Source organism: Phragmites australis, chromosome 21, assembly GCF_958298935.1.
Source record: "Phragmites australis chromosome 21, lpPhrAust1.1, whole genome shotgun sequence".
Classification (NCBI taxonomy): Eukaryota; Viridiplantae; Streptophyta; class Magnoliopsida; order Poales; family Poaceae; genus Phragmites; species Phragmites australis.
Window position 1 is genome coordinate 51,482 of NC_084941.1, and position 22,687 is coordinate 74,168.

At 42.5% G+C, this 22,687-nt stretch overlaps 3 protein-coding genes across 10 annotated transcripts in view; 2 read left to right on the forward strand and 1 right to left on the reverse strand.

The window, feature by feature from the left end:
• Positions 1–1,068, forward strand: part of LOC133903348 (glycosyltransferase-like KOBITO 1) — a 29,660-nt gene extending 28,592 nt beyond the window's left edge. For 5 of the 7 annotated variants that reach the window (XM_062344684.1, XM_062344680.1, XM_062344681.1 and 2 more), the window contains one exon: positions 523–1,068. In XM_062344684.1, coding sequence (XP_062200668.1) covers positions 523–658 — 136 coding nt within the window. In that variant the 3' untranslated portion in view covers positions 659–1,068. The remainder of the gene's footprint in view (positions 1–522) is intronic. The other 2 variants (XM_062344686.1, XM_062344683.1) reach the window with 2 other exon arrangements.
• LOC133903347 (stearoyl-[acyl-carrier-protein] 9-desaturase, chloroplastic-like) lies at positions 523–8,436 on the forward strand. Its single transcript, XM_062344678.1, has 2 exons — positions 523–610; positions 6,769–8,436. The coding sequence occupies exon 2, from the start codon at positions 6,783–6,785 to the stop codon at positions 7,935–7,937; it is 1,155 nt and encodes a 384-aa protein (XP_062200662.1). The 5' UTR covers positions 523–610; positions 6,769–6,782; the 3' UTR covers positions 7,938–8,436.
• Positions 8,433–22,431, reverse strand: LOC133903346 (uncharacterized). 2 transcript variants are annotated; one of them, XM_062344676.1, is made up of 25 exons: positions 22,166–22,431; positions 21,733–22,065; positions 21,605–21,655; positions 21,406–21,506; positions 21,147–21,237; positions 19,551–19,685; positions 19,222–19,461; positions 19,049–19,127; positions 18,296–18,390; positions 18,135–18,221; positions 17,916–17,990; positions 17,779–17,826; positions 17,269–17,364; positions 16,956–17,182; positions 15,727–15,906; positions 11,047–14,519; positions 10,855–10,928; positions 10,639–10,719; positions 10,162–10,233; positions 9,894–9,999; positions 9,749–9,812; positions 9,417–9,545; positions 9,217–9,334; positions 9,006–9,082; positions 8,433–8,868 (listed from the first exon to the last, which is right to left on the reverse strand). In XM_062344676.1, exons 1-25 carry the CDS (start codon positions 22,355–22,357, stop codon positions 8,475–8,477), a joined length of 6,618 nt encoding a protein of 2,205 aa, XP_062200660.1. In that variant the 5' UTR covers positions 22,358–22,431; the 3' UTR covers positions 8,433–8,474. The 2 variants fall into 2 exon arrangements, with proteins under 2 accessions (XP_062200660.1, XP_062200661.1); XM_062344677.1 differs by lacking the exon at positions 15,727–15,906 and having other exon boundaries at positions 22,166–22,430.
• Between the last annotated feature and the right edge of the window lie 256 nt (positions 22,432–22,687).

Here is a 22,687-nt window from a genome sequence, read left to right on the forward strand (position 1 = left end):
TAGATAAAGCTGAGCCGTCCAGCCATCATTGGTGCCGTAGTTACCCATCCATGAACAATGAAAGAATTTGCTACCTCGTGGCAACAAGTGGATTCCCTGGTTGCAGCCTGTAGGGTTAAGATACTAACCTCAATGAAATCACATATAGAGGTGTTCAAACGCTGAGATGGGCTTGAAATGCCTGACCTAGAAACACATGGCCCAAGTCTGGACCAGCTTGGCTAGTACTTAAAAGTTCTGAAAATATTGCAGACTTATTATTTTTCTGAATAAAATACTGTTTGTTTGTTATCTATATGAAACATAATTTATTCCCTCGCATCGGGCGGGCTGGGAGTAGACCCAATTGGCTCAAAACTTATGCCGGAGCCTGCACCGTGGCTGGACACCATTCCCGTTGCTTCTTGATGTCAGTTCAATGCGTTAATTTTGGCTCTCTTTTTTTGTGAGATGTATTATCTGCAGAGATGTTCAATGCTTGGTGTGTTTTTTCTTAATTGTTTTGTTTTCCTTTTCGGCTAGGTACAACGAACGTGTTGTGTGGAATGATAAGCAGCTCAATCTAAAGCTTCTCAGGAAAGGAATGCTAACTCGCATATACACCCCAATAGTGCGTAATAATGCTGGTGCACAGAAACTGATAGTGACTTCACAGTGAGGCTATTCTGCGCCTATACACAGTTACTATTCGTATTGTGTATATTCTTAATTACAACCCGAAACACTATGAGGTACAACTTGTTAGGTAGACCAGTTACAACTTCACGTTCAGAAATACATAATGCAACACGAGAAGCTAATATTGTGAATTACAATTTATTATTCGCACTGCGCATATCCTTCAGTTACAACTCGAAACACTGTGAGTTATAATTTGTTAGGTAGATCAGTTACAAATTCACGTCTATAAATATATAATTGCAACACAAGAAGCTAACACTGTGAGTTACAACTTGTTATTCGTACTGCGTACATCCTCTAGTTATAATTTGAAACACTGTGAATTACAATCCGAAACACTGTGAGTTACAACTTGTGAGGTATGCGTAGATATGAACTACAGTGAGCATTCTTACAGTATATATATATATATATATAAAGCATATTTGTTACTCTGAGAGTATGTACTCTCACATATGTATCTTATAATATAGAGAGTATTTCTCATGTGATAAATAGAGTATATGAGTATATAAGATCATCCAAGTGATATGTCTATTTTTTAGTGGTTCATACATATTTTTTTTATATTATATTTTATGTACAAATACGAATGTATTATCAAAATCTATTAAAATTGATGGACTTCTTTTCAATTTTTTCATGTAATTTACATTGGATTATCGTAGAAAGAGTATATAAGTACATTTATAGTGATAAAGCAATATATTCAGTTCATTATGTGATATATCATAGTAGGAAGTATGTACTCTGAGAGTACAATTCATTTATTTATATATATATATATATATATATCCTCTTTGTTAGGCAATTGTTCAAGGTTTGCGAGAATTTAGTGTCTTCACTTCTGTCATTGCAGCTGGCCAACTTGTTGTGAATGATAAACTCTCAACGAAGAAAACCAATGCCCAAAGCCAAAATGCTACTAGGCCTGGAAATGTACCAAGAAAGTTGATAGTAGCTAATTCTGAGGCATCTACTAGGAAAATATTGCAAGCTGTTGAGCCTATCGTCTGGGATGTTTGAAAGGATCGAATAGCTCAAGAGGAGGGTTGAATTAGGATATTAAATTTTTTTTAATTAACTACCGCTTGACAAATAAAATTTAAAAGAAACGCAAGTAAGAAATTTTAACTAGCACAAGATAGCTAACCAAGCAAGAATTAACTAAGAACGATAATTCCTAAGAAGAACTTGCAATAATAACAAAGCTCAAAATAAGATGCAAGAAAGTAAAGAGTTGGAGAAGACAACACTGATTTTTTCCCGAGGTTTCGAGAAGTTAGCACTTTCCCCTAGTCCTCGTAGGAGCATCCACCAAGGATGTCGCTCCCCCTTGAGTCACCAAGGCTCAAGTGCTCCCTCTTAATTACTCCTTCTCCATCTCCAGATTGGCGGGTATCAAATCAAGTACACCCTCTTTTCCCGGGGCTCCCACAATTCCTCCAAGAGCTCACCGAGAAATCCTCCGATCACCAAGACCGTCTAGGTGTTGCCAACCACCAAGAGTAACAAGCCTCAAGCTTCACTTGACAAAGACCAAGCCTAGACAACAGCTAGATGCACACTTGTTACTCTTCAAGACTCAAAGAAGTCCTTAATCCTCAACTAAGAACTTAGAATGGACACAAGTGCTCTCTCTCTTGTTTCTAAATGACACATCAAGTGTATGAGCTGCTACAGGGTCGCAAGAGAGCAAGAGAGGTCCAAATGGGTGGGTATTTATAGACTAAGGATAAAAAAATTAGCCGTTGCCTAACAACCCAGAACTTTTTCTTAACGCCGGAAGGTCCGGTGTGAATAACACGCTTCACACCGGAATATCCGATGCTAATACATCTGACAAAATAGCCGTTAACTGTTCCATTAGCCGTTAAAACTCCAGTGATTAGTCCTGGCCTACAGCGGATCATCCGGTGCATTGAAGTGGGCCAGATGATAGTTTACAACCTCTCTGTAAAAATTCATCAGGTGATCATATTTTGCTACGCCGGACTATCCGGTGTATAGAATTAGTTCTGGACTTCATGGCTTTCTATTTATCCGGTGATTCCGCCTATCGAACGCCGGACTATCCGGCGTGGTCTTCAATAATTTTTCAAGTCAGAACTCTTAGGAATTTACTCCGGCGAACTCACTCTGACATCAGAGGATCATCCGGTGAACTAAAATTTCGCTGATTTTATCTATTTCAAAACAATTTTGAGTTCTACCTTAGAGATTCGGAACCAATGATTTTCTGAGGTTAACCTAGTAATGGAAAGTCACAAGTGTGCATCGACTATGTCTAGCCTCTCCTAAGTCAAGCTATAACTCTTAACCCCTCTTTATAGTACGGTCAAAAGACTAAGAATAAAAAGAACCTATACTACTCTAAGTATCCTTCATCTCCTTATGACACTTAGATCTAGAAGATCCTTATCCTTCACATTTCGGTCCTTTGATCATCACATAACTTTTTTAATGGGCAAGAGTGTAAGATCACCATTGACAATTAAGTCTTTCTTTGTTTCTTAAAAGCTGAAATGTTAGTCACAATGATATGGTTGTCATTAATCACCGAAATCCTTACCTTTTTCTTAAGGATCTAGATGCTACAATGTTGATGTAACTGCTATTCCACCCTTGTCACCGCCCACTTTGGATGATCATCGTAAGCATACATAGTAAATATCATACAAAAATAAATTAGTGACATCAGCATGGATGGTCTAACTTTTTTATAATGTGCAGCAGCTGAGTTTTGGCAGGCTTTTTTTTGGCGATCAAAAGAATATGCCGAAAACATTGATTGATGTAGTGCTTTTTTGGCCAGACAATTTTAAAACAGTTTTGTACATGAGCTTTATAGTTATTAACATGGAGTTTACTAGAGATGGCGAGGGTTTATGGTGGCATAGAATGGGACTAAACAATTTTCTTTTGGTAGGGTGGGACTTCACTAGTAACGTGCTGATGAACGGTTTGTTCCTCTGTAAGCATTCTTGCATCGTTTTCAAAGACATGCGATAACTGCACTTATGATTATTGCAGAATGAGATTGAGATAGTACTACAGCAGTGCAGTGATACGTATATATTAAGTGTGATCGCCCCCTTGTACTGGGAGTAGAGTACGTGGCATTCTTCTATACCCTCCAAAATACAACTTTTACTATTAATTTTTATTGTAATATATTGATAAAACATCTATAAAGTATAATATTATAAAAGTATTTTTTTCAAATAAATCTATCCATATTATTTTGAAGTATCCAAACTCGATATATAAAAAGTAATTTGTAGCTAAAAATTGAAATAGTTAACTACACGTAACCCAAAATGATATTTATTTTGGATTGGAGAGAGTATTTGAGATATAGATGTATAAATATATATACATACACATCCATACATAGCACGGTGGTGTATTAATTAATCTTTTAGCGATTAGAGCAAGCTAGCCTGTTCCTAATCTCTGGAATTAATAACCAATTAAGTAGCAGTAGTTGGGTCCAATTAAGTCCATTGCATGCGAATTTTTTTAACCTAATTTTAATGTTAACTTGTCATTGATTATATTTGTAACATCTAGATCATAACCCACATGGTGTCATAGATAACTACTGTTGTGCCATATGTACCAGCGTGTTGCACCAATGCATATAGTGTGTTAGAGCCAGAGTCACGTCGGCTCCATGTGGATCCGCCGCCGAGCATGTTGGTGCGTATGACGTAACAGTTGTCATCTGTTGCACCAAACGTGTTTGGCTTGAAAAAAAGTTAGATGTTGCAAATATAATCGGGAAAAGGTTAATATTATAATATTATAATAAATTAAATGTGTAGCTTTGTGACATGAAGTGACAATAGAAGTTTAATTTTGTGAACTTGATTCTAAAAATATAGTTGTAAGATATTGTCGGTGTATCAGGGACCTCTCTGGTCCCTGAATCCCGAGGCCAGGCCAGCCATCCGTCACATGGCGTCATCCCGCAAAGTCTCTCCTGTAGGATGAGAAAAGATCAAGTCCCGGGAGAAGGTGCTCAGGGCCACGGTCGGTGGCCCCCGAGTGCCCCAGTTCCCCGATGATCTACGGAGTCCAAGTACCTGGAAGAAAAGTGCTCGGGGAGGTGCCCGCTCCCCCCGAGCACCCTAGTCCCCCGACGATCAGAAGAGCTAAGTTCCGGGAGAGAGTGCTCGGGGCCACGAGCGGCGCCCCCCAAGCGCTCGGTTCCCCGAAGGTCCGTGCAAGAGTACTCGGGAGAGAGTGCTCAGGGCTGCACGTGGCAGCCCCCGAGCACTCGGTTCTACGAAGGTCTATGCGAGAGTGCTCGGGAGAAAGTGCTCGGGGAAGTGAACAGTACGCCCCGAGCACCCGGCACCCCGAAGACAAGGATAGGCATTTTCGGGAGAGAGTGCTCGGGGATATGAACAGTACCCCCGAGCACTCGGTACCCCGACGACCCAGAAAGTCCCCCGAGGGGCCTGCAGATGAGGTGTCAGCCAGCCAGAGGTCCAAGGTCGTATTTAATGAGCGTGCGTGGCCTGACATCTCCAACTGCTCCCGCCGCGCTCAGCGTCAGTTCCTGCCACGTTTTGGCAGAGAGGCGTGGGGTCATTAATTGCATAGGTCACGTCCCGTGCCATCCGGCTTGTCTCGGGATAACATCGTGAGGACCAAGGTGTTCCGTCTGCCGCGCTGATGTGGCAGAGGAACAAGACAGGGCGAGCACGTCGGGTTGCTCTGCGGCTGCCCGGTGGGCCCTCTCCACGGCGCCCGTTGCCAGGGCATTTATGGTGACGGGCGACCGGGCGTGCGACGCATTTTCCACCCTCGGTCTTTTCACCCAGAAGAAATGATGACGCCCTTTCCATTTATGGCGTCTCGGAACTCGAGCCCCCTCCTTCCCGTTCGGGGCATGTCGTGGCCGGCGAGTACTTAAAATAGCTAGCAGCACAGAAGGGAGAAGAAACGCACAACACAACTCACAACGAAAAACATCAACAAAAATGAAGAGGCACAACGTCAACAAAGAAGAACGAGAGACACTATGAGCAAGGTTGAGCACAGTTTCAACCGAAGAACAAAAAGCCTCAAGCTCTTAGTTAGGCCAACATCCTTGTAACCAGCAACATCCTTGAGGGACTTCCTCAGGACAGTTATAGCATCCATACAGGAGTAGGGTATTACACCCCGTGCGGCCCGAACCTGTCTAAATTCCGGTGCATTTACTTCTTCTTGCACTAGGTCGACACCCCCACCACCGGCCGTTGCATTCATTCCCATTTATTTCTCCGACGAACTTATTCAGGATCATCCTCCGGCCGAATCTCTAAAAAGGGGTCTCTCGGGATCCCTGCGATATGAGTTAATCCTCCGACAGATACCAATGCTAATAAATATGTAGTTTTATAAAACTGGTTGTAAAAAGTAGTTTTGTGATAGTTTTCTTATTCGGCGTGTAGTTTAGTGAAGTTTACTAAAAAAAATGTTGATGGATCCACCACGTGCTAGGTCACTCAATCAACATATTTCATATCCTGGGAGTGGGACTTCAGTATGTTGCAATGTTTTAAAAAATGTCAAAAAAAATCTTGTATGAGGACCGGAGTACACATAAATAAAAGTTAAGTAAACCCTAAAAATTTTAATGTCAAATTCATCATAGGTGTGAAAAAAACAATGGAGACAATGCAAGCAGTAAATCCAGCACTGTTCTTAATGTTCTAATTAACAGTATCTTGTGTTTTTTTTATCTTAATATAAAAATGAATTTTTGCAGGTTTATTTAACTTTTTGTGTACACATCCACAATTTTTAATGGATGTTTTGAAACATTGCAGGATGCTGGATTATTTATTAATCAAATTGAGAACCCCTAGGGATTAGGCCTTAGCTACCAACCAATTTCCCTGTATATAAGCACGCCCGCCCCCTCGGCCGTTTCCCTAAACCTGCCTACCTAGCTAGCCACACACATTACGGTCGGGCAAGCAGAGGCAGAGCTAAGAGCAGCCACTGCTGCACTGCCTCGTCGATCTATCCTTCAGCTAGCTCTAGCTTGCCTGCATAAATCATTTGCTGCTATCTATTTGTCTATCTTAGATTCTAGATTGGTGATGATGATGATGGTCACGACGGTGGTCTGCTGTGTAAGTGGAGTCGCGCCGTCATCATGGAAGAAACGGACACCGCCGCCAGCTGCCGTCGCCTTCCGCCGGCGTATGATCATCAGTTGTGTAACGGCCACCTGCAGTAGCAGCAGGCGCGAGAAGGTGGCGACGCCGGCCGAGGTGCTGAGGTCGCTTGAGGGGTGGGCGGAGTCCAACATCCTGCCGCTGCTGAAGCCGGTGGACCGGTCGTGGCAGCCGCACGACCTGCTGCCGGACTCGGCGTCGCCGGGGTTCCGCGAGGCGGTGGACGAGCTGCGGGCGCGCGCGCGGGAGATTCCCGACGACTACTACGTGTGCCTGGTGGGCAACATGGTGACGGAGGAGGCCCTCCCCACGTACCACGCCGCCCTCAACAGCTTCGTCGGCTACGACTGCCCCTCCAGCGCCACCGCCTGGGCGCGCTGGTCCCGCGGCTGGACGGCCGAGGAGAACCGGCACGGCGACCTCCTCAACCGCTACCTCTACCTCTCCGGCCGCGTCGACGTGCGCCGCGTGGAGCAGACTATCCACCACCTCATCAACGCAGGCATGCGGCTGGCGTCCGACAAGTGCCCGTACCGCGGTTTCATCTACACGGCCTTCCAGGAGCGCGCCACCTTCATCTCGCACGGCAACACGGCGAGGCGCGCCAAGGAGCTAGGCGACACCAACCTGGCCAGGATCTGCGGCGCCATCGCCGCCGATGAGAAGCGCCACGAGGCCGCCTACACCAGGGTGGTGGACAAGCTGTTCGAGCTGACTCCGGACGCCGCCGTGCGCGCCCTCGAGTACATGATGAGGGAGAGGATCCTCATGCCGGCCTACTACATGTTCGACGGCCAGGACCACAACCTCTTCCGCCACTACGCCGCCGTCGCGCAGAGGCTCGGCGTCTACACCACCGCCGACTACGCCGACCTCGTCAACTTCTTCGTCGACAGATGGGCCGTGGCAGAGCTCTCCGTCGGCTTGACCGCCGAGGGGAGGCGGGCGCAGGACTACGTCTGCCGCCTGCCGGAGAGGGTGCGCAAGATGGATCAGCTGGACGCGCAACGGCGGCCCCAGCCTAGACGGGTGCCCTTCGCTTGGGTATTCGACAGACAGGTGGAGCTGCTGCTCTGACGACTGGCTCTACTGCACTTAACGCGGCACCCAGCTGCACATTTGCGTCCCTGTCTGTTCTAGCAACTTGGATCTTAATTTGGTACTCCATTTGCGTCTCTGCCTGTTCTACCAACTTCGATCTTAGTAATTTGGTACTCCATCTGCGTCTGTCTGTCCTAGCAACTAGCTTGTGTCTTTGGTAATTGAATTGAATGTACTATGGCAGTAAAATAGTATGTGTTCCATCTAAAAAAATAAAAATAGTACTGTGTCAGTCTGTCTGTGTGTAGGTAGGTCGTTACGATCCAGTAAATAAATCGCTAGCGTATGGTTACAGTAGCTCCACCAGGTCCGTGCTTCAATACTGACATCGAATTCATATCGCGCGCCGCAGATGTCGAACAATTTATTTTGGAGCTGCCCAAGTGGTACATGCACACGACTCACATGTGCATTATCGATCAAATATTGCACGGATTTTACCCCGATTTTCTACGAGTACTCAGGCACGGCTCCATCGATACGACGCTAGCTCTTCATCAACGAGTAGGCTAGTCAGGAATGCTGCTTCCTCTCCCATTTACCTTCTCTTCTGGCTGTGCCTGCAGCTGCAGCACCATCTCGCTCTCTCCGTTCGACGACTTGCCTGGACGACGATGACTTGCTGCTGCCTCGTGGCCCATGCGGCCTCGCGCCATCAAATTCAGCATCTCCGATGCTGCTGGCATCACCGGCGTCCCAGGCGCTTTCCTCATCAGCGGCGCGCTCGCGAGGCTGCAGAATCGTTGGAAGGTTGCCTCCTGAAAATGTCCTTGATCCGGCAAGCACAACTGGTGCCGGCACTTGAGCAGAGCCTCCTCCCTCATGGCCTCGGCTGCTTGACCTCAGGCTCCCCTCCTGCTGTCCTCGGCTGCTGCCATCCCTTTCACGGTATCTCTCCCTGGACCGGCTGCAGAATGAGCAACTAACAAAGGTGATTGCAATGTTGCAAACGGCAATCACACCAAGGCTAAATGCTTGCACAACAAGACGCTAAAAGAGTTAGTTTTATGCACGACACGACAATATGGTGTTACCACACTACACCTGTTAGGATTAGCCGAGTACTCCCGCCTTGATGACCGCCCCAACTCAACTTGCTCCAGTTCACGTTGAAGCTCTTTCTAAAAATCAATCAGCACAAAGTCAATGCAGCGACAAAACAATAAAGCTCTCTCAATAGCGGATTTTTTTTTCATGGTTTCATGCGTGGCCAACAAGTTATTTCAATTCGAAAAAAAATAAAATTGCCCTGTACCTGAGTTTGTTTTTCTTTTTCCATATCAAGGTTGAATTGCAGCTCCCTAGACTTTGCACGCTCAATATCCAGTTGTCGCTGTCTTTCTATTTCGCGTTCCATCTCAAGAGCTCTTTCCCTACAAAGAGATACAACAAAGAAATAGGGACAAACATCTCTATTGTTTCGACGTGTCAAAGAAAAAAGCAACAGGTCCAAACCTATCAAGCTCTTGCATAAGCTCCATTTCCTTAGACCATTTCTCTTCTAAGTACTTTTCACGAGCATGTCTTATAAGCAGCTTCTTTTGCCTGCGTGCTGTAATTTCCTCTTTGAGCCTGGACCTTTCCCTATCGAATTAAAAACATACTGAATGAATATATGTAATACTAACAGCTCGATATGCTTCTAGAATTCAAAGTAAACTGGTCTGGAAACAAGGATATCTTGGACGGACATAGCATACATTATCAAATATCAGAAACTTTCTTTTAAGTTCTCAAAGAATGAAGAATGGTAAATTCAAAGGATCATGTGTAATATGTAAACTTACAGGGACCGTATATTTTCCCGGATTTTCTGAAGCTGTTTATTAACCTCATTACCATATTTATGATCTGTAAATGAAACTACATTATGACATGTCAATACAAAAAGGTAACATTGACGACAATAGTCCATATAGTCAATGAACTTACATGATGACATATCAGGAACCACAGTATCATGGGGATGTCCAGCAGAGTCATGAACTGCTTTCTCTTTTTCAATAAGCTCCAATTCAACCTCAGCTTCTTCAAGTTCCTTGGTGTTGTATTTAATCAAGTGTCAAAACTCAGAATAAGATGTTAAAGAAAAAACTCAACCCAAGGGGAGAGACATCCTGAAGGCATTGCATTAAGGTCGAGAAAAGAATAAGATATTCAAAATAAGGTGCCCAAAAGAAAAGACTGTTGCATTTCTAACCTGATATTCTTGATCAGATCTGGCTGAGAAGAACTCAAAGTATGCTTCAGCAGAACTCAAAGAGGACAGCACCTATCAAAATGAGTTTTGCAAGTTTAGATGGACCAGCACTAACGAAAACATAAAATTAGCACCGTATGATTACAGCAACTTCCAGTATAGAGATAATATCAACTCGAACCAATATGCAAGCATGCTAGTGCTTCCTTTTGCTTGCAAACATTTTGTTTGCAGAAATATGAACAAAAACTTCAAAACAATAGTAATTTTTGCTACGCACTTAGCCTAAGCATAGTTATTACAAAGATTGTGTCCATCAACAAACTCTAAAATGAGTGTGATATGCAAGCACACTCAACAATGAGAATTAATTAAAGTAAACAACTGAATGGAGAATTAAACAAGAAAGTAGAAACTGAAGCAACCATATAGATGCCAAAGACATTGGAAAAAAAGGATCATTCAAAAGTTTATGACCTGTAGAATTGATTCACGGATGCTCTTAAAATCAAGGCAGATTGGTTGTGTCGTAGATCCTGAGATAACTTCTTTTACGACCTAAAGGAGAGATTTGGAGTCAGTACTAGGTATTCAAAACATGCACAAAACATTTTTTAAATTTCCCCATTGTGAAAAAGATGGCAAAAACTTCCATCCCAAGTTCAAAAACTGAGGGAAGGAGCGGGGCACTACCATTTTAGCATCTGATTCACTTCTAAGTTGGCACAGAGCTCGGCACAAATCTTTCTCCATATGACCAAAACCACCTAGTAAGAAACAAGAAAAAACAAAGTTTGGATAATCAGAAGCACATGCGTACAGGAAATACAGCAGAATCCACATATGTGGCGCAGAAATGTGGATGATAAGTGATCACAAATTTACCAATTGATGTTTGCATGTTTTCCAACTTCTGCCAAACAGATTCAGGTATCAAAGCAATATCTTCAGGAGAAGAATAAAGACATGCCCTAGAAAGTAACAGCAAAGACATTCGTGTCAAATAGCCCTCTTCTATTACACCAGAAAGTTGTCCCACACTATTCAGGATGCTGTTGCTGGATCCAAGAAAGGACCGCAGATGTTTCCTATCAACAAAAGGCACATATTCCGTAAGCAATGCCATTGCATGGTTCCTTAATAGCATAGAAGAGTCGTGGAGAGCCAATGCTGCTACTCTATCCCATGTATGAGTAGCTAGAAGGGATGTAACTGTTGAACCAGATGTGAGGACATTTTGGTTATAAGTAGGAGATTTCGAATCAGCTTCAGTAGAATTCGTTGAGTTAATAATCCTCCCAAGTTGATGTAATGCAACAGAGCGCTGCTCTGGTTCAGAATGACTCAACATTGTACAGAAAAGATCAATCAAAGAGATCTCACTGTTCTTGAAGTCCTTGATTCCACCAGAAACCAATAGCGATAACCACTTCTCTGTCTGCAGCCTCCAAGATATCCTAGGCGCATGAGAGCAAAAGTGCTTGACTGCAGAGCATGTGGCATTAAGAACATTACCCCAAGCAAGGACGTTTGGCATCTTAACTATATAATCAAGCATAGCCGATGCCACCTGCCAGCACTGTGTTTGCTGATTTACTAAAATGATTTCTACAAGACCTTCAAGAGCACTTTCCCAGTGTTTTTGTGCAAGCTCACAGGAAATTTTCACAGCAACATCTTGTTCATGGCTACTAGATACTGTGTCTTCTTGCATAATGGACTTTAAAAGTTTTGCAAACAACAGACATTTTGCAATCGACAAAGAGAGCCTGGAAGCCAATTGATGGTGCCATTTCCAACTACCCTCAATAGATGGAGTAAGGTGTGAAATAAACTTCTCCATGGCGCCACAAAATTCTTTGATACTGCCACGACGTAGAGAATAAACACCCTTATGACTTTCAACATTCTCACAATATTCTGTGGATTTCATTAGTACCTGCTCTTCCCTATCTTGCGTGTTCTTCTCATGCTGAATGATGCCATCAACACCCAAGGAATTAGCAGATTCTATAGACTGGCTTCTCGCAGAAAGGATGCTGATACCAAGTAACTCAATATTCTGGACTAATACAGTTTCAAAACCATCAATAAGTGTCTGGAAGCTTTGAAGATAGCTGCATAACAATGATGGTGGATCGAAACTGATAAAATCCACCCAAACTAACAAGGAACCTAATATTTCAATCCTCCTCTCAAATGAGAAATCAGGAAACATTGATCCCAGAATGAAGATAAGCAAGGGTACTTGAATCTTATCTCCAGTTGTACCCTCTGAACGTTTACCACACCTGATAATTTCAAACAATTCTTCAAAACAAAGCAACTCAGAATCACTGCTCTCCGTTATATGACCCAATACTTTTTCATCATCAGTTCTCTTCCTTAAGAAGTAGGAGATGAGCGGCTTCACTAGACACAGCATGGACTTGAGGAAGGCCACATCAGTATAAGAAGCTCGACAAAGTGACACGAGAATGTGCACTATCCTTGGTGTTTCAGGAATAACAGCCTCCAGGTGCTCAACAACAATAGACTCAAGTAGGTAGAAAACAACAGCTTTTGCATTAGCAGCAACATTTCCTCTCAAATAACTAACTCTGTTTGCAGCTACAAGATGCTCCTTAATGCGTTCAAGATAAGGCCACAAGCACATCTCAGAAAACCAACAAAGAACATCTTGTACTGCACTGTTGGGGAGACATTTTAACTGTAACCCAACAGCCTCCAAGATGCTCTCTCCAAATGCATTAAACAATTTGCCCATGCTTGGAAAGAAGAAATGTAATTCAGGAAGTAAAATCTTAAACTGTTTGGTCATGTTTGGTTGAACTGACAGAGCAGTTTCCTTCTTAAGGAGCAAGTGTTTATTGCAATCAGATAGTTCACCTTTTGCAGACCTGGCCTTCTGAATTGCAACTCCATCCATCAAAGAAAGCTCATCCATGTAAATTGACAGCAAAGACGTAAGCTGTGAGAAATCAGAAGCAAGAAATAACCTCTCGTTTAAATATTCCTTGGCATAACGAGACACTGCCATCCATCCAAGAAATCGAGGGAGTGGGGTAGAAAACCTGGAGAAATCCGATATCTTATGTATCCATGCTGATGGAGGGACTAAGCTTCTAAAACGGAAACCATCTTTTTTAACGCTGACAAGTTCTCTAGCATTATCATTTCCAGATGAAGCCAGAACCAGCTTCTGGAGAAGGGTCCAACGTCTTCTTAGACCATGTAGTTTTACCCTATCCAATTTCTTATCCCCTGCATTAACAAAACTGTAAAGACATGCAAGCTGTTCATTAAGGTTTTCGGCAGACTTCAAAATTATATCAATTACATTCTCTGGTGGACAAAATAGATCAGTTGCTGAGTGCAACAAGAACAACAAGCTCTGGAGAAGAATTTCACTACACCAGTGCCCTTTCCTTTGGAATTGCTTCATAATAAAGTGGCAGAGCATAGCCTGGTTCTTTCTGACCAAAGTTACAGCATCAGCAAACTGTAGAGCTTCTGGTGAAATTTCTACAGATTGCTTGCCATCTTCGGTGGTATTTGGATAAGATTCCCCTTCGGGTATCTTTTCCTGGTATTCACAGTCAAATCTTGAAGCTAGCAGGAGTAACTCTATGACAGATTTATCCCTCTTGCCCTCCAAATTATATATTGTTACTAGATCTAAATCTTTTAAGTGCAAATCTTTTGGATCAAAGGAAACATTTCCTTGCATCAACTCTGAATGGATACGTTCAATTTTGTCCAGAGGCTCTAAAGTAGGCTGGCAATCCAAGAGAAAAAATGGATTAATGTAACATTCTGCAGCTAACAACAAAGAATCAATTCCGGCATTATGGCCTTCAAGTGTAGGTTCTTGTTGCATGCATAGGTTCAGTGCTAAGTGCTGAAATTGTTGAGCTCGTAACTCATAGTCCCGGTGGTTCTCCAGCTGTCGATAATCAACCTGTGCATCAAAGTAATCAGCAGCAGCAATATTATCTAACTGGATAGGGTCCGATGATAATTTCTCGTTACTTCTTCTGCTTTCAGGGATGTCCTGGTTCAAACTTGTTTGAGTTATTTCATTTTCATCATGGCCTTTTCCATTCAAAGTAAGCCTTCTCAACTCAGATTGCTTTAACTCTTCAGGAGCAAACAAAGAATTGCACTGTTCAAAACTTTCAGACCTAACGGTTGTTTCAAATGCATCTCGCCCATCAATATTTTCAGGGTGGCATGACTGTGGTGCAGGATAATCCAAAACAGCCAAAGATGCCTGATCAATCTCATGCACTGAACTTTTGCAGAGGTCTATGTCAGGAGGAAGTGGCATATGTGGATCCAAGATGGAAAGAATTACACTGCGAACCAAAGTTAGGTTTAGCATGTTATACCAGCATGCACAATAATTCTCTGCTAGAGAGATGATTCATCTATTATGGCATGACATCACATGCATGTGCACATTAAATTCACACGGTTCAGAAATTTGCATCAAGGTCTTGAAACGTAAACTAAATTCATCACTATTTAGTGCAGTATATGTATATAGTATGTCTTGGTCCATGTGGGCCATCTAAATGGGTTGGCCCATGATGACCATAACTATCTTGTGTATAAAACTGATTGCTAATGGTATAAAGCATACAGTTGTAGATATTTGCTCTCTTCTCAATTCCTTACGATCACATGGATACCAATCCAAGCTAGTCTACATCATAACCCAACCCAATCCAATGGTGCAGATCACAATGACCTTTAGAAGCTAGGGCAGCCAATCAATGACATTAGAAAAGGGAGCTTGATTTCTTTTGGTTCAGGAGAGAAAACATCAATTGCATGTCGTAAGCCCTAAAGTTTACAACAAATTGCATGCCGTAAGCCCTAAAATGTAATTCACTCATATACTCTATAAGACAGCCGCTGGCAGATGCAAAAAAAGGTTCCCGGTCCTGAGTAACAATAACGGTTGACTCCTTCCAGTCATGAACTTCTCTGTTTCTTTCAAGGTCACCAAGAAGAAACTTACCAGTAATGTTTTTTACCACAATAAATAAAGAAGAGTATATTATTTTTTTAGATGAATCTACTCTTACCATTTTAGAATGACCAATCTAAATATTTGAACAGCACAGGTTGGTGCACAAATTGGTCCCTTAACTTCCACTCGTGGCTCATATTGGTCCCTCAACATTTGGAAAGGGCAAACTGGCCTCTGAAATTTTGGAAATGATTGAGTTGAGACCACAAGCTGAGTTGGTGAGATATGTAAGCTCTAAATTGACCATTTTCACTGCCGATTCCGTGCTTATGTGTCCTGCCAGCTCAGCCTATGACCTAAATTAAACCATTTCTGAAAGTTCAGAGAGCAATATGGCTCTTCCAAAAGTTACAGGGACCACATAAGCTTTGTGTGGAAGTGGGGGCAAATTTATGCATCAACCTTGTTAGGAATAGCAACTTGTATTCAATGGTAGCCCATGGGAGCAATATATAGAGTACAAGAGGGAAATCCTAGGACTAGGATATTACAATAATACCCTTGACTATTATACCCTTAACACCCACCTCAAATGCAAGGCGTATGCAATAGCGTTGCATTTGAAAGAGGTGACACTAAATAATAAAACATCCAAAAATTGTCTCTTCAAAGCCGTCGTAGAGTGGAGTCTTGATAATCCTGTCAAATCAAGCTGAAGAAGTGCATAGCGAAGCACAGTAGTCGTGATGATGACAACAAAGAATGCCCTTGATCAAAAATCACAACAAAGCGACGATGAGTAGCAAGACAACAAACGAAGTTGTCACTAGAGCTACGGAAAGACCAAGATGACACAAGAATGCCTTAAACCATGATGACGAGTAACAAGACAACAAAAAAAGTTGTCACTAACGCTACGGAAAGATCTAAATGGCTAAGTTGCATCAATAACGACAGGAAAGAAATCAACTAATTGAATGAAGGAATATGTGGCCTCACACGGCATAGACGAACTCAAAGTAAGACTAAAACTTGGATGTGGACGCAGCGGAATGACAGAGACTCTAATACGAGACTAAGACACTAGCATGCAACAATAGACATAAGTTACGCAGAGATGCACGAGTAGCACAAGCCGAGCACAACATAAGTACCACACAACAAAGCAAAAGCTACCAGCAAGCGGGAAATTACCAGCCCAGCGGGGAGCCGCCAATCGGATCCAACGACTTCGCTCCAGGCGACACCCGCTCAGCCACTCGTCGAGCGGGCGGACGAGGAGGAGGGAGGCAAGCGGAGGTGACCCGAATCCGGAGGGCGAGGGAGCCGCGATGGGGATCTGTGACGAGGAGCCACACGCACGGACACGGCAACCGGGTGTAGCAGAGATGACGGAGACCGACGGGATTATACAGAGCCGGCCGAACCGATCTATTATGAAGATGAGTAACATATTGGAGAGAGAACGGCGGCAGGTAGACTAGATCGGGGTTAGGATGCGTGGAAGTTGCAACACGCATCTGGAAAAAAAAACTAAGCCTAATTTTGGCACTGTATACCATGTTAGAAATAGCAACTTGTATTCAATGGTAGCCTATGGGGGCAATATATAGAGTACAAGAGGGAAACCCTAGGACTAGGATATTACAATAATACTTTTGACTATTATACCCTTAACAAACCCATGGTGACATTAGCTTGGGAGAAGTAGCTATTTGATAATGATAGAGTATGTGGGCTTGCATCAATCATGGCAACCGGGTTATCATAGTGTCAAACTTATGTTAAACTTGTACATACATATTGCTTTACCAACCTTGGGGCAACAGCTCCTCGTCGCCATTCAAGTTCCAGAGAAGGGAGAACTGCAGCCCTCTTTACTGCTGTACGGATAATATTCAAGGCAACATCGCAAGAACTTGCCTGCTTCTCCAAATATATAGCAGAGATACCATCAAATATTGTGTCCTTCATGACACTTGTTGAAGGATCGATAAAAGGATCTAGCATCTCCAGAATGAAAAGTATCGCATGCATGACTTCCTGAAAGTAGGCAAGTTAGGGAAGCAGTAAAGCAGTCACTACAAAAGCACAAAGAACAAATTGCAGGAGGGGAAACATGATTTTACTTTATATTCTGTGAGCACATCATCCATATGCCCGGAAATTGCCAATACAACATACTTCAGCGCTGCACGAGAACGAGCAAGAGATCGGCCAGCTTCCTAACCAACATAACAAAGAACAAAGTCATTGGTTCGCCACATAGATATGTAGTGGCAATCGTATTAAAAAGTCCTTAAGTAGTTTAATATAACAAATCATTGATGTCAATTTAGGATGTCAAAAAACGAAAGGCATTGTAGTCATGGTCGAGTACTATCAAAATAGCATCAACTTCGCTCAGTTGTGAATAACTGATTGTTTCATCTCAAATACAAGTACATCCCTTCAAGAGCATTAAAACCAGAATGATGTAAAGTTGTAAACATAAATTAAAGCATTGTTTCTTTAGGTATAGTTGCAAAACCCCAAGACCTATAGAAGTATGGTAGGATACAAATATGCCAGGTTACATGCATCGATGGTTAACTTCAATTTCCCCAGCATTGCTAAGTAAGTTTTCAGTGTGTACACACCTGGATGATACCCAGGAGATCCTCCAGAAGTTCAACTGCAAGATCTACCTGTATTGAGAGTATATGAAGAGTTAAAGATTAGTCACAAAAAAGAAAGAATTACAGAAAATAAGTCCAGACAAAGTCGCAAGAGATACCTTTGCTGTTATCATGGGTATCCATGTTACCAATGGCCCCCTACACAAGTCGAGCAAAACACAGGCTGCTTTTGCCTAATAAGTGAAAAAAAGAGAAGCATGAATAACTTTCTGAGGAAAATAGTTTTTTTAACAGAAGGGTGTATAGCAAACTTGTGACAAAAGCATGAATAATTTTCTGAAGAGAAAAGAGATTTTACAGCAGAGAGATATACAGACATGCGATGAAAGGTAGGATGAAAGATAGCCAGCGCATGCTCTGAGAAGAGAATGAAAAGCTGATGATGATACTGACATTGTAACAATCTGCAGCAGTGCAGCCACAATTATCTTGATGAATGGTATAACAAATTATATATCAATGAAAACCATTGAGGTACCTGGGACAGAGCATTCTGAACGTTTGGATGATTCCATTGGCTAAAAGAATCATCAATATGTTCAGTAGGACCAGGACTGAGTGGAGGACGAAGCGCTACAAACACACAAGAGCAACAGCATACTATCAGGTACAGGATTCAGCGAAGGCATGCATGTAAGCTCATGCAATTGCAAGTAGGCCTGTCTGTTTCTTAGAAGGGGTTCACTTCGTTATCACAATTATCTAAGGCTCAGCAACTAAGAGGACATGTGATCAAATACTGGAGAATACATAAATAAACTGGCTGTAACATGTACAGTCAGATTCAGATAGTAGCCTTTAGCCACAAGACACAAGCGCCATGCCAGTTGGCATAGCCACATAGGCCTGCCCTCACTTAGTACGAGATACTCCCACCAGTCAAAATAGGTAAAGTTATGGTATCAATGCAGTAAAATTATTTTAACTCTGAACTTATTGTAGTTGTTTAAGTTGGCCACATGTAAAATGGTATATTTTTGAGAAAAATATTTTAATAACGTCGTAACACGTAACTTTATTATATTTTAAGAATATCTTGCAAAAGAAATTAATGATCAAAACTGTGTTTAGAGACAGCGTATGTCCATGTCATAACTGTGACTAGAGCAAGTAACATGTGATTGAGTGTGTAGGAAGGTTTGGATCACCCGTAGCAAACGTCAATACCCATTCAAATTTCTGTACGCTTCAATGAAGAGCAGTAAAGAAAACATGGCAGCCCAGCCCTTACCTGGAAGAAGAGCTTGAACAAGTGGTAAGACAGACCACATGTCTGAAGTAACTTCAGCAAGCTTGCGACATAGCAGAGGCTATAATTACAAATCAAGATAATCATAAGTGTTTTCGAATAGAATGGTACATATATGGTGAAAGATATGAGGATGGAACAACAAGATATTTAACCTGTGATGCAGCTGCATATAGTACATGAAGAAAACCTTCTTCGACAGCAGCAATATCCAAAATATTCAGGATCGAACCATCAAAATGATTTTCCGATAGGCTAAATTCTTCTCCAAACAAACTAGAGTAGTCTGTAGAAAGTACTAGGCTGGAAGCATCACTTTTAGGAATTTCATCACAGACATGACTCGGAAGAAAAAATGGCTCAGGTTCCAAAAGCTTTTGCAATACCTTTGATGCCTAAGTTAAAGGAAACAAATGTTGAAAAAAATCTCCATGAGGAAAAAACATATAATAAAAAATGAAAAATATAGTGTCAAAGAACATACTCGGAGGCAAAAAATTCCAAGGGTTTTGTCTTTATGTGCTTTCCTTAAGAGGAGAACAGCCATTTCAGATCGAAATGCCAGTAAATATGAAGCGGGCTGAACAGATGATGGACTCCGTGATCTCCTAGGTTGTGCCTGGACGAAAATAAAGAGTTTGGACTTTAGAATACTAGAATACTAGTATTTCAGCTTCAAAAAATAAAGAATACTAGTATATGGTGGAAACATTAAGAGGAGTGCCTCTATGTTCCCGAAGAGAACAACAGAGTCCTAAATATCTGTTGTTGATTTACTGATTGTCAATCGCCTCAAATTCTCGCGTTTGAGAAAGAAACCCCCTCAACTTCTCTTATTGGCTTAGGTGGCAGTTTTCTTTCAGGAGCAAAGAGACACTTTGCTAGGATAAAATAAAAGGATGCATACCTTGTATGATAGTCATCTTTTTGTAAAATAAAACATAATGATTCGCATTACTTCTACTCACAGAACAGAACACTGAAATAACTTGTCATTTCTTCATTGTTCATGCTATCAAATTTCACATTGATTCTTGCAAAGTAATAGGCCTTCTACAATGGCAACCTTACATTGAAGGGGTTGGTACAAGAAAATTGGTGCTTGCCATGGAAGAACAGAGGCAATACGACCAAGGTTCAAAATCCTTATATTAACTGATAGGTTGCCAGCAACCCCAGATAGGACAAGTTTTTAAACAGCTAGTCATGTTATTTAGATTTCACATTTTTAGAAACTAGCAGGAAACAAGTTACATTAAGAAACCATTCAATTACTAGTTCTAAACATTATTGGCCATATTTTGAATAGCAAACTAAGCTAGTTGTTTAGCAGTTCCGATCAGAAAGCAGAACTGGCCCAGTAGTGAGAACTATTGCTGTTCTGAAAATGTGACCTTGAATAGGATTTGTCAGACAAAAGACACACCAACGTTTGCATTGAATGAACTACTTATTTTGAAGGTACGCGGCTCTGGCAAGATATTAACAAAGTGATCAGAAGGTAGTATTTTGGCTTGTCAATACCTACGGCACATCCAGCAAAAGTTTTTGCCTTGTGATTATAAAAGATTACAGGAAGATCCTGGTCAACATAACTTACGCGCAGTGACAGATCTTAAACAGCCATTCTGTGATTACCAGCCTAGCAAAGAGGGATTAAGATATGTAATTTGATTTGAGTTATTCAAGTTGCCTACAGAATATTTGCATGTCATGTTGGACCTTTTAGCAGTTACCTATTATTCAAGGCAAACTCCGATGTGGGCTGGATATGCATACACAGTCTTTTTAAAACTCAGTAACTCACAAAGGAGCTCGGTGAGTCAGCACTATCGTTACCAAAAGTTTATTCAGGACAAAGGAAAAAAGGGCAGAAGATAAAGGATTGTTTCAGCCACTCCAAATAACTGGGAAACTATGTATGATTAAGGCTGCAAATGCAGCACCATGTAATCAAGCTTACAGCATGCATCATAGCTTTGGCTGCAATGCATCAGTTGACTTCTCGCACTACTATAGCACATTGCAACAACTAAAAAAAACAGACACACATAAATGTGCAGAAAGAAAAGTTACATGCCTCAAAATTTGAGGAAACTGTTGGAGTAGCAGCTGGACTAGTTCTCAGGGTATCTGAATCAGAAGAACTAATCAAAGTTTTTGTAGGATCCCTGTAAATTTAGGACATATTTCAGATACCATTGCCCACATACAGGCAAGCAGGTGGAAACATATGTGCACAATAACATAATGTATGAAGCAATATATGATGACAGACAACTTGGAATGTATCACAATTCCAACTGATACATTGTTGCATGTTGAACAAGGAAGCAGACCTTTCATTTATAAGGTGAAGGATCGGGTAAAATGGTCCAGCGAGCAGAGCCAAAAACCGCACGCTGCTCTCTGGGGTGTCCACGATGCTATTAAGGTCAGCCTGCACTAAATAAATAGCAGCCTGTTAAAAGGGCAGTTCAGAGCACACCTGCATCGAGAAATGACAATATAACTAGGAGCGACAAAGGCTGACTTCACCTCAATCTGGGGCAGAAATGGTGGTAACCTGCTTGCAATGTCTTTAAGCAACTAGAATTAAGTAGCATCAGAAACTCGTGACATGGTAAACCCAAACAGAATCGTTACAGAAATAGTGGAGAAAGAACCTGGAGATGCATATTGTGAGAAGGAGGTTGTTTGTTGGATGTGATTTGTGGCAGCAAGTAGTTGACCAGAGGCTGGAGCTCAGATTCGAGCCCAGGTACGGGGATGCCAATGAGCTGGATGAAGAAGATGGCGATGGGGTTGCCGCGCAGACAGGAGATGCGGACATAGCGGCAAGGGGTGTGGTTGGCGGGGTACACCATGTCGCGCTTGGGGGCTTCGCAGCGCGGGCGGACCTTGACGAAGGCATCAGGCTTGTAGCGCAATCCTGCAGTGAGCTCCCATTCGAGGACGGACTTGTTGTAGATGCGGATGTGGCAGAGGAGGCACGGTTCCTGCAAGCAGCCCTTGTCCTTGGTGAGTGAGTGAGTGAGTGACTACTCAATTCGATTGGGAGAAGAGGGAGAAGACGAAGCAGGAGTAGAAGGCATGGACCTGGAGCTCTAGGAGGATCCACTCCTTGGTGTTGGTGGCGGTGGACCAGTGAGAGCGCAGGTCGGGCTCCAGCACGTTGCCCGCCTTCTGTGACGCCGACTCGCGAGAAGAAGCCTTCACCCGAAAACCCATGGCCACCGCGCCATCGCCCCACTCCGCCGGCATCTCCCTCTCCGCCGGCGACGCCTCCATCAGCGCCGATTGGTCTCCCTCTCTTTTTTTTTTCTTTTTTTTAGACTTTTTTGGAGTGAAGAAGAAGACGACCCCCTCTTTTAGTGAATTTTTTATTTTTATATTTCCAATTTCCAAATTTAACAAAAATAGACGTCCGTGCGGAAAAAATAGGTGTGTATCGCCCGCTGAAAGAATGACATGTGCTAGGCCCATATTGGAATGGTTAAAAATTAATTTCATCAGTGAGGAGATCCACTGTGGCGACCACATTTCTCTTGTCGCCCGTTAAAAGGACGATAGGTCATATGTCACTCGACGATAGGAGCGTCTGCGCCTGACGGACCTCAC